This window comes from Polypterus senegalus, chromosome 7 (assembly GCF_016835505.1).
Source record: "Polypterus senegalus isolate Bchr_013 chromosome 7, ASM1683550v1, whole genome shotgun sequence".
Lineage (NCBI taxonomy): Eukaryota > Metazoa > Chordata > Cladistia > Polypteriformes > Polypteridae > Polypterus > Polypterus senegalus.
This window is the reverse complement of record NC_053160.1, coordinates 98663595-98677692: the sequence shown is the minus strand read 5'-3', so window position 1 is coordinate 98677692 and position 14098 is coordinate 98663595. Positions and strand designations below refer to the sequence as shown.

Here is a 14098-nt window from a genome sequence, read left to right as displayed (position 1 = left end):
ATTTGTGATCCTAAATTGTCCCTAGTGTGTGTGTGTGTGTGTGTGCCCTGTGGTGGGCTGGCGCTTTGCCTGGGATTTATTCCTGCCTTGCACCCTGTACTGGCTGGGATTGGCTCCAGCTGACCCCCGTTACCCTGTGTTAGGATATAGCTGGTTGGACTTTGACTGACTGACATCTTAACACTTCTTGCAGCATCTGGAGAACATAAAAACAAGAGCTCAGACAGCACACACTTGACATTTATCTTGGGTCTCCTGACAGAACAAGACAGTGGATTTGTATGCTGAAAAATTCTTTAATGCAAGCTAAATATAAAATTAGTATTTGTGTCACAACTGCTTTGTGATGTTATGGTTATTTTGTCACTGATGTGGCCGTGAAGTGGCACAATGTTAGGTTTCATCTAGGGTCTGACTTAATAACATTTTCACTTTTTAAGCAATTTTTTATTATTATTTTGCATGTGCTTTTGTTATTTTGCAATTTTTGTATATTTTTTGTTTAAATATTATGTGGCATTAATGTATTTTGTATATATGTTTCGTAGTTATATGTCTTGCATTCTGAGGGTGTGACCACAGGAGGCTGCTCCTCCAAAATGTCATTATTGAAGGACCACCCTTGGACTGAGGGCTAAAATCCTTCAGGGAATCAGTAAGCATTATGGAGTAAGGATAACGATTTGTAAGCATTGTTTAGATTTCAGAAATTCTGCATTTTGATTATGGACTGGATTTGTTTGCTTCAGGTTTTGTATTTAAATGATCATTTATGCGATGGCTTTTTCTCTGGCTTGCCTGTTTGTTGATCCATTTTTATGTAATAAATTACTGAAAACTAAAAAAACATTTTTTTATTTGAAAGGTCAGAAGTTATCATTTTCTCTCAAAGACATATTTGAGTATTTTGAAATTACTGCACTTTAAAAGCAATATTTTGAGCTTGAGCCCCCCATTTAGGTTGGGGCTAGGCTGTTGAGGTTGCAAACTGTTTCTTAGACACTGACCTAGTGAAGTCTGGTCTGGATTTTATTTATTTTGTGGCCTGCTCACTGTTAGTTTCTATTTTGGTGTTGTTGAATAACAACATACTATAAACAGGCATTTCCATAGTGTTATTCCCAGCACAGAACCATACTGGACATGGTCATACTTAGTAATTATTGTAGTGCTCTCGACTAGGTTGTGTCTACTGTGGTCCTTAGATTGCACGTGAATTTATTACTTTGTGGCTGAGGTTTTGTTAGTCATAGATGCATACAATTCACAATAATAGAACTTCCTGCTCACCAGGGCGGATCTAGCAGAGCAGAAATTTCACATACTGACATGTGGCAAAGGTGGCATCCTCTGATAGTGCCACATTTAAAGTCAGTGAACTCTTCAGTAAGACCCATTCTGCTGTCAATGTTTGTCAAACATTGCATAGTTATGTGTTTGATTTGACACACCTATTAACAATGAATCTTCTGAACTCAATAATTTGGTGGAGTGTCCTCAGACATTTAGCTGTATAATATATTTTATGGGTAATGGTTGTATTGCAATAAACTTACAATGATGCTGGAAAAAAAAATGATGTGGCTAATTTACCAAAGATTACAACTTACTTATTGTAAATAAACTCATGAAGTCGTTTTAATGAAAGGTAGCGGTATAAAGAATAAAAAAGCAATATTGCTTTAGCTTTAAGTAGCCATTTCTAACAATATTATTTTTGAGTATTGTGTACTGGAAAAAATTAATTGCATGGGCACCATTTTTTCTGGAGTATGTTTCTTGGTAGAGATTTTTTAAACTTGCATAAAGTTTTAAGAGATTTGTAGAAAGGGAGGTCCCCTTCTTTATGGAAAATGCTGCAAATTCTTGGTGAATCGCATTACACTCTAAGGTGGGAAAGAATGTAAAAGATATGTAACATTATTTGAGAGAATAGGTATTATTAAAAAAAAATAATAATCAGACAGGTGAAGTAATAAAAAAATGAAAATGTTGCCCCATGGAGCAAATAATAATTGAAAACAATAATGCTGCAAGAGATGGCAGACATCATAGGATTTACTTATGGATCAAACAGTTTAACAAGTCCAAGATCTGTGTACGCTCAAAACCTAGACTGTGGACTACTGATGCATCATCATATTACTGTTCCAGGAAAAAAAAAAACTCAAGCTAATTTATTTGGACTGGAGAAATTTAAGATTTGTTTCACAACTAGACTTACCCCTAGCTTATATGTCTCTGGTGACTCTTCCTATGAAGTTAGTAGTTAAATTGGGAGAGCATGCGGGGGTCATGAGGTTTCTGGAAAGGGGTGTGTTGCACTCCCATTTCAGGACGACGATGGTCAATCAAAAGCCCGGGAATGCAAATTGATCGCTAAATCTGGAGATTTGCCTTTTGGATTAGCTGTCTCAACCATAACTGACTGAACTGGCGTAGGCGCACTAAGGTGTGCTTGTCACAGATGTCCTTGTGTTTGCGCATCTCTGCTTGCTATTTCCCTTTTAACACTTGCTCAATGCAGAATGCTAGCCTGTCTTGTCAGCAAACATGCATGCACAGCCACCTGCCAGCTGATTCCACACACACAACGATGTGTTGAAGTCTGTGCTCTAAGGTCGCAAGTGTATTACACGTTATTGTCGTTTTACCTGGGTGCTCTGTGATATAATGGAAGACGGTAAACTTTGTTAAAATGGTATCAAAAAATGTCACTTGTTATTTGTATTTTGAGTCACTTTGGCATGCGCACTGAATGTAATAAATTCTTCAACAGGAGTTCATCATCAAATCAAAATGGAAAAAAAGATTTAGGAAAATAATAATAATAACAATAATAAATCATTACTCAACACCCAATACTTCTGCACAAATACATTTAAAAGACAAATCGTTAGTAATCCACCTTCACGCTATAAGTGATCAATTTATCTTAAATATTTAGGCAGGTAGTTGTTCCAGGGGATAAAAAAACAGGGTAGGGTGTTGGGGGTAATTGCACGACTAGGCTTTGTCGTCGAACTAATATTTCATGCTTCGCGAGCATGTTTACTGACAGACAGGATGGCATTTTACATGCAGCATACGTTCAATCAAAAGAGAAACAACGTACAGAGATGCACAAACATGAGAAAATCTGTGACAATAACTCCTCAGTGCGCCTGCGCCAAATCAGAAGGGATGCTAAATTCCATGGGACACAGAAAACTTCATAACACTGCTTCTCAATGTTCCTCTTCCTCCTTACCTTATTCATGAATGAGACCCTGAGATACTTAGCTGTTCCTCTTGAAGTAGAAATCATTTTAAACCTGGGGATGAGGTGTAAATAAATTGGTCTGCTTAAATGATTGGCTTAATCTAATAATATGAAAATCATATCAAGTCTGTTTTTTTCATTTTCATATCATTTTTAAAAACAGCGTTATTGGCTGCTAGACTAATTTGCATTGTAATGTAGCTCAAAGAAAAAAGAAAATTGAGCTGTGGACCAATTAATGTTTCACTGTTTATTCAATTGTTAAGTTTTCAGTAAACTAACTGGAATAATGTAGAATACAAGTGGCTCTTAAAGCTATTCTGGGCAAGAAATTAATCATAGAATTATCTCAGCTTTTAGAAAAACATAATGCATGACAGAAATAAATACAATTTCAACTAATATGCTGTTTATTTTGATTAAGATTTTTAATTGAACAGCTGCCCCAGTAAAACAAGCATAACTGAAAGAAGACTGGGTTAGCCAAATGTTTCATTTCAACTACCAGCCAGTACAAACAAAGAAGTAGAAATTTTAATTCATAACCCAACTAAATCCATAGCCACCTACAGAGAATTGGAAAATAAAGGGTGGTAGAGTATGGTAGATGGAAATTTGTATGTGCTTAATCTGATACTGAATTTTTATACTGCAAATATGCCAAATTCTGTCAATAAAAGAATAAATAAGAAAACACTTGGTTTTACTACAAATACAATATCTCGCAAGGTCATAATGACTGAAGATTTCAACTGTATAATGAACACTGTGGCAAGTAGACCATTACCTACTGTAACCACAACCACTTGGAGTGGTTATCTCACACTATTTAAAGGATCATAACACATCTCTGACTGATGGAAACGATTATTCCATTACATGAGACAATATTTTTTTCTTTCAAGTCTATCACAGGTGTTCATGGACCAAATTTTGTTTTATTTGTAACAGCATACTACACTCCCTCTCTATATGCCATACAATTATCTTTTTCAACAATGCACCTATGGAGACTTACTTCATTATTGCTAGTGGATAAGAATTTGCTAGATCAATTTCCTTATATATCAATCTGTTATTAAAGAGAGACAGATCTCTAGACATATCTGCAGGAATATTTTGGGAGACACTGAAGGTATTTCTAATGAGGCAAATAATTTCACTTGCTTCAGAAAAAAATTAAAGACTGGAAAGATATTACAGTTGTTCTCTAAAATTATTTTGTTAGTCAAGAATATACAAGATTGCTGAATGATGTGCTTTCTAAAGTTTTTTTTTTTTTACTAGAGAAACAGAGCAACTCATTCTTAAGTCACACAATCATGTCTATGAATATGGAGAAAAGGCCAGTAACACTTTAGTATTGTGAATGCACAAAAAGGAAGTCTGGAACTCAATAGTAGATATTAACAATGTAGTTGTAAATCATGAAACAAAGAAAAAAACTTGCATCTCTAAAGAATCCAGTAAACATTAGCAATCCTTCTATACATCAAAGTGAAAAGAAGGTGTAACTAAAATAAGTTTTTAATAAAAACAAATGCCACAAATTGGATACAATTTGCAAAGAATCTTAAACCTCAGAACAGTATTTAGTAAAATTTGGATTTTTTGCTAAATTAACTCCATTAATGTTATCAATGCGTGTGGAAATTAGACAACATAACACTGCCAAAAACAACATACTACACAACAATCTCAGACTATCCAAAAATAAATAAATAGACACTAAAGATAGAAAATGCAAATATTTGTCATTTGAAATGTTTTTTGATTGTTTAATGTATATACTCTCCTAAAGTAACTGAATCCACAGAGATTTTTCTACAGTGGCATGAAAAACTATTTGCCCCCTTCCTGATTTCTTATTCTTTTGCATGTTTGTCACACAAAATGTTTCTGATCATCAAACACATTTAACCATTAGTCAAATATAACACAAGTAAACACAAAATGCAGTTTTTAAATGATGGTTTTATTATTTAGGAGAAAAAATCCAAACCTACATGGCCCTGTGTGAAAAAGTAACTGCCCCCTTGTTAAAAAAATAACCTAACTGTGGTGTATCACACCTGAGTTCAATTTCCGTAGCCACCCCAGGCCTGATTACTGCCACACCTGTTTCAATCAAGAAATCACTTAAATATGAGCTGCCTGACACAGAGAAGTAGACCAAAAGCACCTCAAAAGCTAGACATCATGCCAAGATCCAAAGAAATTCAGGAACAAATTAGAACAGAAGTAATTGAGATCTATCAGTCTGGTAAAGGTTATAAAGCGATTTCTAAAGCTTTGGGACTCCAGCGAACCACAGTGAGAGCCATTATCCACAAATGGCAAAAACATGGAACAGTGGTGAACCTTCCCAGGAGTGGCCGGCCGACCAAAATTATCCCCAAGAGCGCAGAGACGACTCATCCGAGAGGTCACAAAAGACCCCAGGACAACGTCTAAAGAACTGCAGGCCTCACTTGCCTCAATTAAGGTCAGTGTTCACGACTCCACCATAAGAAAGAGACTGGGCAAAACGGCCTGCATGGCAGATTTCCAAGACGCAAACCACTGTTAAGCAAAAGAACATTAGGGCTCATCTCAATTTTGCTAAGAAACATCTCAATGATTGCCAAGACTTTTGGGAAAATACCTTGTGGACTGATGAGACAAATGTTGAACTTTTTGGAAGGCAAATGTCCCGTTACATCTGGCGTAAAAGGAACACAGCATTTCAGAAAAAGAACATCATACCAACAGTAAAATATGGTGGTGGTAGTGTGATGGTCTGGGGTTGTTTTGCTGCTTCAGGACCTGGAAGGCTTGCTGTGATAGATGGAACCAGGAGAATGTCCGGCCATCTGTTCGTCAACTCAAGCTGAAGCGATCTTGGGTGCTGCAACAGGACAATGACCCAAAACACACCAGCAAATCCACCTCTGAATGGCTGAAGAAAAACAAAATGAAGACTTTGGAGTGGCCTAGTCAAAGTCCTGACCTGAATCCAATCGAGATGCTATGGCATGACCTTAAAAAGGTGGTTCATGCTAGAAAACCCTCAAACAAAGCTGAATTGTAACAATTCTGCAATGATGAGTGGGCCAAAATTCCTCCAGAGCGCTGTAAAAGACTCATTGCAAGTTATCGCAAACGCTTGATTGCAGTTATTGCTGCTAAGGGTGGCCCAACCAGTTATTAGGTTCAGGGGGCAATTACTTTTTCACACAGGGCCATGTAGGTTTGGATTTTTTTTTCTCCCTAAATAATAAAAACCATCATTTAAAAACTGAATTTTGTGTTTACTTGTGTTATATTTGACTAATGGTTAAATGTGTTTGATGATCAGAAACATTTTGTGTGACAAACATGCAAAAGAATAAGAAATCAGGAAGGGGGCAAATAGTTTTTCACACCACTGTATCTCTGGATGCAGATACATTTCTGACAGATTCAGAAGGGATTATCTATGTAATCTACTATTTATAATTGGGTTCTGCTTCAAATCACAGTATGTGCATGGATTAAGATTACTCTTCACAAATCCAGAAGCCACCTTTCATGAAAGTAATAAAAATTTGGACTACTGGAACATAGGCATCCCGGTCTGATTGTATTACCTCAAATGTTTTTTGCAATTGCTCTAGCTATTCATGTTTGGATGAAATGGAATGTAAAATTGATCATATGTGATGAGCATGAACAATAAAATACTTTATTCTGAAGACAGGGTTCCCTATGTCCCATACTCCGTCTCGCCAAGTGGCATCAAAAATCTTTGTGAACATTACAATTACTAGCATTTGTGTTCACTGAATAATGCTGAAAAATAAAAAAAAGTGGTTTCATTTTAGCTACAATGTCAAGCTCAAAACATTTTATTCACTGCTTGCATGTTCCTAGTTTAGTGGCACCTGAGCTAATTTGGGATTGCTGTATTAAAGAGGAAGAATACCGTTTTTTGTATCTTGAAATTATTTTAACGAAATGGAAGTTCTATAAGCTGCAGAAAGTGAAAATAGTTTGCAAATGTGTAAAGATTTTGACAAGGCATTTTTTTTCTTAGTTTACTTTGAAATAAAAAGGCCATAACTCACACACACACACAAAAAAAAAAAAGATTACAGATTTAATTGGCTAAAAGTACCCTCTGTCACAATAAGCCCATCCCATGTGTTCCATGTTTCATGTTTCAGTTAGGTAAGAGCATAAATACATAAAAACTGGAATTGCATTTCAATGATTTTCATACATTTGGAGTAATTAATTCAAAGTCTGCATTCATTTCTCGCTGGAGGAAAAAAAGAAGCAAAGAGTGGAAGAAGAACATTCACTGAGCATTGAAGATTGAACTGGACTATATATTAGGTTTATGAAAAATGTTTATGAAAAGAGTATGTGATTCAGTAAATGTGCAAGTGCTACATATAAGAAACAAAGCACAAAAAATACAACTCAAGCATGCATGTGTCACCACTTTTAGCACATTTCAAAATAAAGTATAGTCAAAATAGTTTGACAGTAGATGCATACTAAACTGACAAGATTCCATAGCATACTGACAACTCTGTTGCTGTATCAGATGTTCAGTACACTTTTTAGAGAGAATCATTTGTAACAAAACATAACTGTTAATGATAGAGAACAGCACAGAAAAAATATGCATCCCAAAGATGTAGTAAGGTAGCAGACAATTGGTGAGAATTGGAAAAGGCCAAAACTTTACCCACAATGGCTGTATTGAACAGACAAGAGAATGGGGAATATATCCTTACCTCAAGAAAAACAGTACAAAGAAATTTTGAAAAAATGTATTGTATCAATTTTACTTTTGTTGTCACAAGAATGCCTCAAGAAGCATATAAGTCATGTTTTCTTAAACTGAAACTTTTGCCACTTTAAAGTGGCCACAATCAATAAATTTTAAAGTTTCTGTTTCACATTTGGACTTGTGCCCTTCAAAGACCATTTTATAATACAAGAATAGGCTAGGTGTTTTTCCAAGTTTATAAAATAAGCTCAAATGTAGAATACAATTTAATATGGCAAATTAATATATACTGTATAGTATAATTGTGAACGGATAATTTTGACTTGAAAACCACCGAACTTCAGTACTTCAGACTTTCAGCTTCAGAATACAGTGGTACCTTGGCATACGTCCGCTTTGGAATAAGTCCAACTTGGTATACGTCCTGTTTGGAATACGACTGATGTGCTTGAACACCGCGTGTTACCCTTGTTTATCTCTCTCGAGACAAAGCCACGATTGCCCACGAGCGTCAGTACGGCAGTTGCTAGCATTCAGTGAATAACCAGCACGCTACCTTGTTTGCCTCTCTCGAGACAAAGCCATGACTGCCCATGAGAGAAAGTACGCCAGTTGCTAGCATTCAGCTAACTATCCGCACTATAACTCTCTGTGAATTTTCACGTGATTTTGTGTTTTTTCGCGTAAATTTCAATTGATTGTTGAAAAGTATGAAGGTGGCAGGAGTAGCTGGGACTTTGGCTGCTACATACCGTATGCTGAGAACGACGGCATCTACGATTGTGAAAAACAAAGATGTTATTAAAAGGTAAAGTTAGGTTAAATTTTCATTTATTTCATCTAATTGCTTTTGTATTTATGTATTTTAGTATTAAGCAGTGTAAATGATTTTAAACAACCTCATCAATGTATAATATGCCAATAACAATAGGATTTCTTTTCATGGGAACAGATTAATTATTTTCCCTTTATTTCTAATGGGAAAAATTTGTTTGGTATACGTCCTATTTGGTATAAGTCTAAGGATCTTGAACAGATTAAGGACTTATACCGAGGTACCACTTTATTACGTTACCTTTATGAGATATCTTAATTTTTTTAATTAACAGTTACTTGTGTCATTTAAACCATACAAAATCTTTCCTTCTGATAGAAAATATAACCTAAATAAATGCAAAAAAATATTATAAAGCCACTGATGATACTTCCTTAATATACATAATAGGGTACTTCAAAATGTTGTGGTTAAGCATGATGAAACTCATACTTTAAAATAGGAAAAAAGTTAAACAAGTTTTTTACCTCACATATACCATGATTTTATTGAAAAATAAAAAAATGTGGGTGTCTCTTTATATAAATACAAGTAAATAAACCAATACTTACTGAACCAATTTCATTAATGATTAAAACAGTTTTGAGTAGAGAGTTTCAATACAATGTTATAAGAAATAATCATGTTAAAATCTATATATAAATAATATATGCATTTATTTTAAATTTAAAAATATGGGAAGAACATGGAAATGGTTACAACAAGCATTTCCATTTAAATCACCTAAAGCAGCCTAAAATGATGCACTGAAAGCTATTTGAAACACTTTGAAAAATATCCTAACTCAAAACCTCTTTTCAATATTTATACCTTTAGTTAGTTGATTACAATGTCAATGGTGTAATATTTGTTACTTGAAGCTTTGCAAAATGAGCATACAGGCAGGCCACAGGGATCCGATTACAGCTTTAAAAGTGAAACTAATTCCTGTGGATTTTATTCATTGGCATCCTACCTAGAGTGTGTGGTTTAATTTGAAAAACATTTTTTTTTATTAACATCAGCATCGAACTGAGTTGAATAACATAAGTAGCATTATAGGTGGCACCATGGTTGAAAGTCTTAAAAAGTAAAGGAAACCATAGATTTTCTTAAATGTATGTCAATTTTGTGTAACACATTCTACAGAAACTATGGATGATTAATGCAGCATGTATACTGACAATAAATAAACTAATTATAATTAAACATTGTAGTGTAAATGTATCATAAAACTAACAGTATTACTATGACTATTATGCAATTTCTGATTTTGACAGAAACATGGCATGTTGCCATATTTACTATTTAAGGAAAAAAAACAGTAAGGAATAATACTGGGTCAGGTTGTAATAAGAATTATTAAATTATCAAAACTTAAGACATTTTTGAGTAATTAATTTAATGAGGTTCAAAATTGCGATTTAAACTATTATTAATAGGTATAATTAATTAATTGTATTGATACATTAGCCCTGAGATACTGAGGTACCTGTGTAATAAAGTTATGGAGAAGAAACTATTGGTACTCAAGCTGCAGAGAGGATGTTAATAAAATTGACTCTGGTGGAAGAACTGATAGGCATTAATAACCTTAGTTTAAAGGTGTCAGAGGGGTAACAGATGCTTGCGCTGGCATGTACAAACTAAAAAACTGACAGTAAAGTTCTTTCGTAGAAAGTATGGCATGTCTGGTGAACAGCTAACATGTGGAAGACAGCAAGTGTTTGCGAAAAGTTCATACAACATACAATGTCTATCGGTTGCATATGAAATAAAAGTGAAACATGACCATCTAAGGCAGAATATGAAGCAAATTTTAACAGAATTAGCATAAAAAAATTAGGCGAGTATGTGGAGTTTTTTTTAAGGATAAAAAAGTCTTTTTAAAACTTTTTCATTTGGAAAAACATGCTGAAAAGTCTGAGTATGCAAAGCTCAAGACAAGCTCAAAAACACAGATGTGCAGAAGAAAGTAATATGGTGTAAAAAAATATCCCTCTGAAAAACTGCATCATTATGAGTATTATACTGGTATATGGCATGTTGCATATGAACGATGCGAACTATGAGATGTATAACACCTACTACATAATTCATAAATAATAAATCTACTTTTTAGAATTTACTTCAAACCGGTCAACATTCTTTGCACGTTCTCCAAAATTGTAATTTGGGATACAGCTTTAATTGGTCAGAGCATGCAAGCAGAGGGGTGCGATTGTATAACTGTGGTCATTTATTTCTGTTGACACCACTGGCACTTTCACCATCAATTCTTCAACATGAGCTGCTCTCTTCTGCATAATTCATATGGCCATCTTATATTTCAATATTAAGCAAATTAAATGGGAGAGAATAAACCAAACACAATGTAATTAATAAAGTAGGAACAGCAAATATCAAGAATCATACTTGATTTACATGATTAATATCTCTATGTAGTAATTACATATGCTGATTAAAGAGATTAACTGATTTTTACTCCCAGTTCTTTCATTACTACAATCATACGGTCTTATTTTAAAAGGTTAGTATGTGATTTATAACCACATTTCAAAAGCTACAGTACATAGAAAAAACAAATTACCAACACATCGATATTTAACAAACTTCAGCATAGGAAATTTTGTAAATTTTAATGCATTTCTTTGCAGACAGTGCTACAGCTCCATTTACAACTTAACAAATGTACTGAGGAAGAGACTTATGTTAAGGCCAGACTTATTTTATTTATGTGTGTGTTTGAGTGTTTTCCTGTAAACCAAGGAATAATTAACAGTTAACCACACTCCTCTAGTACAGTCAAAAAGGGAAGCAAGGTAAAAATTAGGCTGTGTTTTTGATCATCATGGGAAATTAAGTACAAAATTAACTGAAAATGATTAGTAGTTACGTACATGAAGTAAGCTTCAGACTATAACACGTCAAGCTTATGATCTTCAACAAACATTAAAGTCAACGGTCTTATGTTTGGAAGTGAAACAAAGTTCATTCCACAAGCAACAGTCTACCCACAGCTCAACAGGTTTAGATATTCTGTCAAACTCTTAATACTAGAAAACAGTTTTGATTAATTCACTACCATCAATATGTGAACATTTTCATAACTAATTTCAGACTTTATACTGATGATTACTTCCAGAAGTTGTCTTTCCTTCTGCACAGATATGCAGTTTATAACAGAATTACTCTGTGCTTGAAAAAAAAGACACAACAAAAATACACTTTCAAAAATTAAAAATCACATCCAACCTAGTTTTCAGACTGCCCTGTACTGTAGATGCATGGTCTCCAAATATGTGCTTTGTAAAAACATTCATAACTATATAAAAGTGGTTTTGACCAAAAGACAGTTCGTTTTTTTTAATATAAAAAGTGAAGGCAACTTATCAAATTATGGTGAATACGCTTTCAATTGTTCTACTTTTGAACAGAAAGACAGACACAGTACATTAAAACACATATTACACCTTTTCCGAACTTTCACAGAAAGTCTGAGAAGAGGTAATAAATTATATCCTACCTCCTGCTGAAGTAGAGGGGAAAATCCAGCAATTATTCTAACTAAAAATGTAGAAACACATAAAACATGAAAAGCAGAGGGAGAATATACTTTAAAGTAGATTTGTGAAGACCAGCAAGGGATGATGAAGAAAGGTGGTTAATCTAAAAGCCAAATTAGAAAAACCTGAATTGTAATTCAAAGAAATAAGATCAAATTTCAAATAAAATCATTACACAAACAATTTAATTAGGATATAATCAGTGAGGGGTCAAAATATTTCCAAATGCGCAGTATAAATGAAAATGTCTTTTGGCATGCCCAGGTGAATGTTAGATCCAGATTCCTGCATAATTTCCATGAAGACCAGAAGGAAGAGGCCCGCCTGCCACAAACAGTTTGGTCCCAGAGGCGTCATAGCAGTGTGTATATACAGCATTAGGAAAGAAATTGATATCTGAGAAATAGCTCCTCCATGTTTCATCATGATTCTGGAATGAAAGAAACGAAGGCAGAGAAATCAAACAAAGTCTGCTGCAGATGTGAGGCAGAAAAATACTGTTATCACCCAGGTATAAAACAGATGTACAAAAAACAAGGTAAAAAATGAAAGCTATTAAACTGAAAATAGGCTTTCAAGACAAAGTGTTACAAAAAAATAGACAATGTACACATAGCGTAACTTTCAGGTGTGTTTGATAACTAAGTTAACTGATAACAAAAAGTTGAGCATTTCACATTTTTTATTTGCTTCATCCAAAATTCAGTTATTAGATTTTTGATAATTAAATAGTTTTGCAACGATTGGCCATATTCAAAAGTAATAGCGATCATAGATGTGAATACCTGTGTTATTAGACTAAATCAAATACGTGACTTTTAAGAGCTCTTTACAATGGAGTAAAAAACGGAGCACAAATAAGACTAGTGGGAGCTCAACAACAGATTACAATTCAAGTGATTTGAAAATGGCATTGATTGATGTGTGCTAGTGTAGTTACATTTTTTTTTAAACATAACATTTTTCAAAGTATGCTAAATACAGTAGTATCAAATAATTAGATAAACAGAAAAAAAATCAATACAAATTTGACCAATACTAGCAAAAAACAATATCAATATTACCTTATGAAAAGCTAAAATAAACTGAAATGAGTTCACCACCTATTAATATTAGTTAAAACACAGTAATTTGTTAAAATCATCCAAATTAAAAGATCAGGGACTTGCCGCAATTGTCTGTGTATATCTGGGACTGAAAGATCATGGGCTGGGTGCCAGAGAACAGGGGGATTAAGCCACTGAAGCCTCCCATTTCCCAACATCACCGTCTTTTTTTAAACACATTCTAAGTTTATATCAGCTAGGGCAGCTGTACCTTTCCCATATTATTAATTAGTTCCAGTACCATTTAATTACAGGACATCATCATTGGTTCTTTACAAAAATAATCTTCAGATAAAATTATTCAATCAATTCATGCTCACAAAATTGATTCCCTTTGCATTTATTACCTGAGAACTGACCTTATTTTACTCTAATAGTCAGCGTACCTAAAAGCAGCAGGTGTGAGCTGTTTGACTCACTTGTAATGGGAATCTAAGGATCTGTCAGAGAAGTAAAAGAGGAAAATATGCAAAATATACAAGCTCATGCAACAACTTTCAAGGTAAAACTGAAACGGTAAACTAATTCCTAGTTGAAGTCGTAAAGAACATTTCTCCATTTTAAGATGGACGAGTTTGCTAATTTTAAACT

General features: G+C 34.2%; 1 protein-coding gene across 1 annotated transcript in view; it reads right to left on the bottom strand.

The window, feature by feature from the left end:
* Positions 1-9495: 9495 nt before the first annotated feature.
* Positions 9496-14098, bottom strand: part of dcaf12 (DDB1 and CUL4 associated factor 12) — a 146224-nt gene continuing 141621 nt past the window's right edge. The window contains exon 9 of the mRNA XM_039759044.1: positions 9496-12831. Within this exon, the coding sequence (XP_039614978.1) occupies positions 12673-12831 (159 nt within the window). The 3' untranslated portion in view covers positions 9496-12672. The remainder of the gene's footprint in view (positions 12832-14098) is intronic.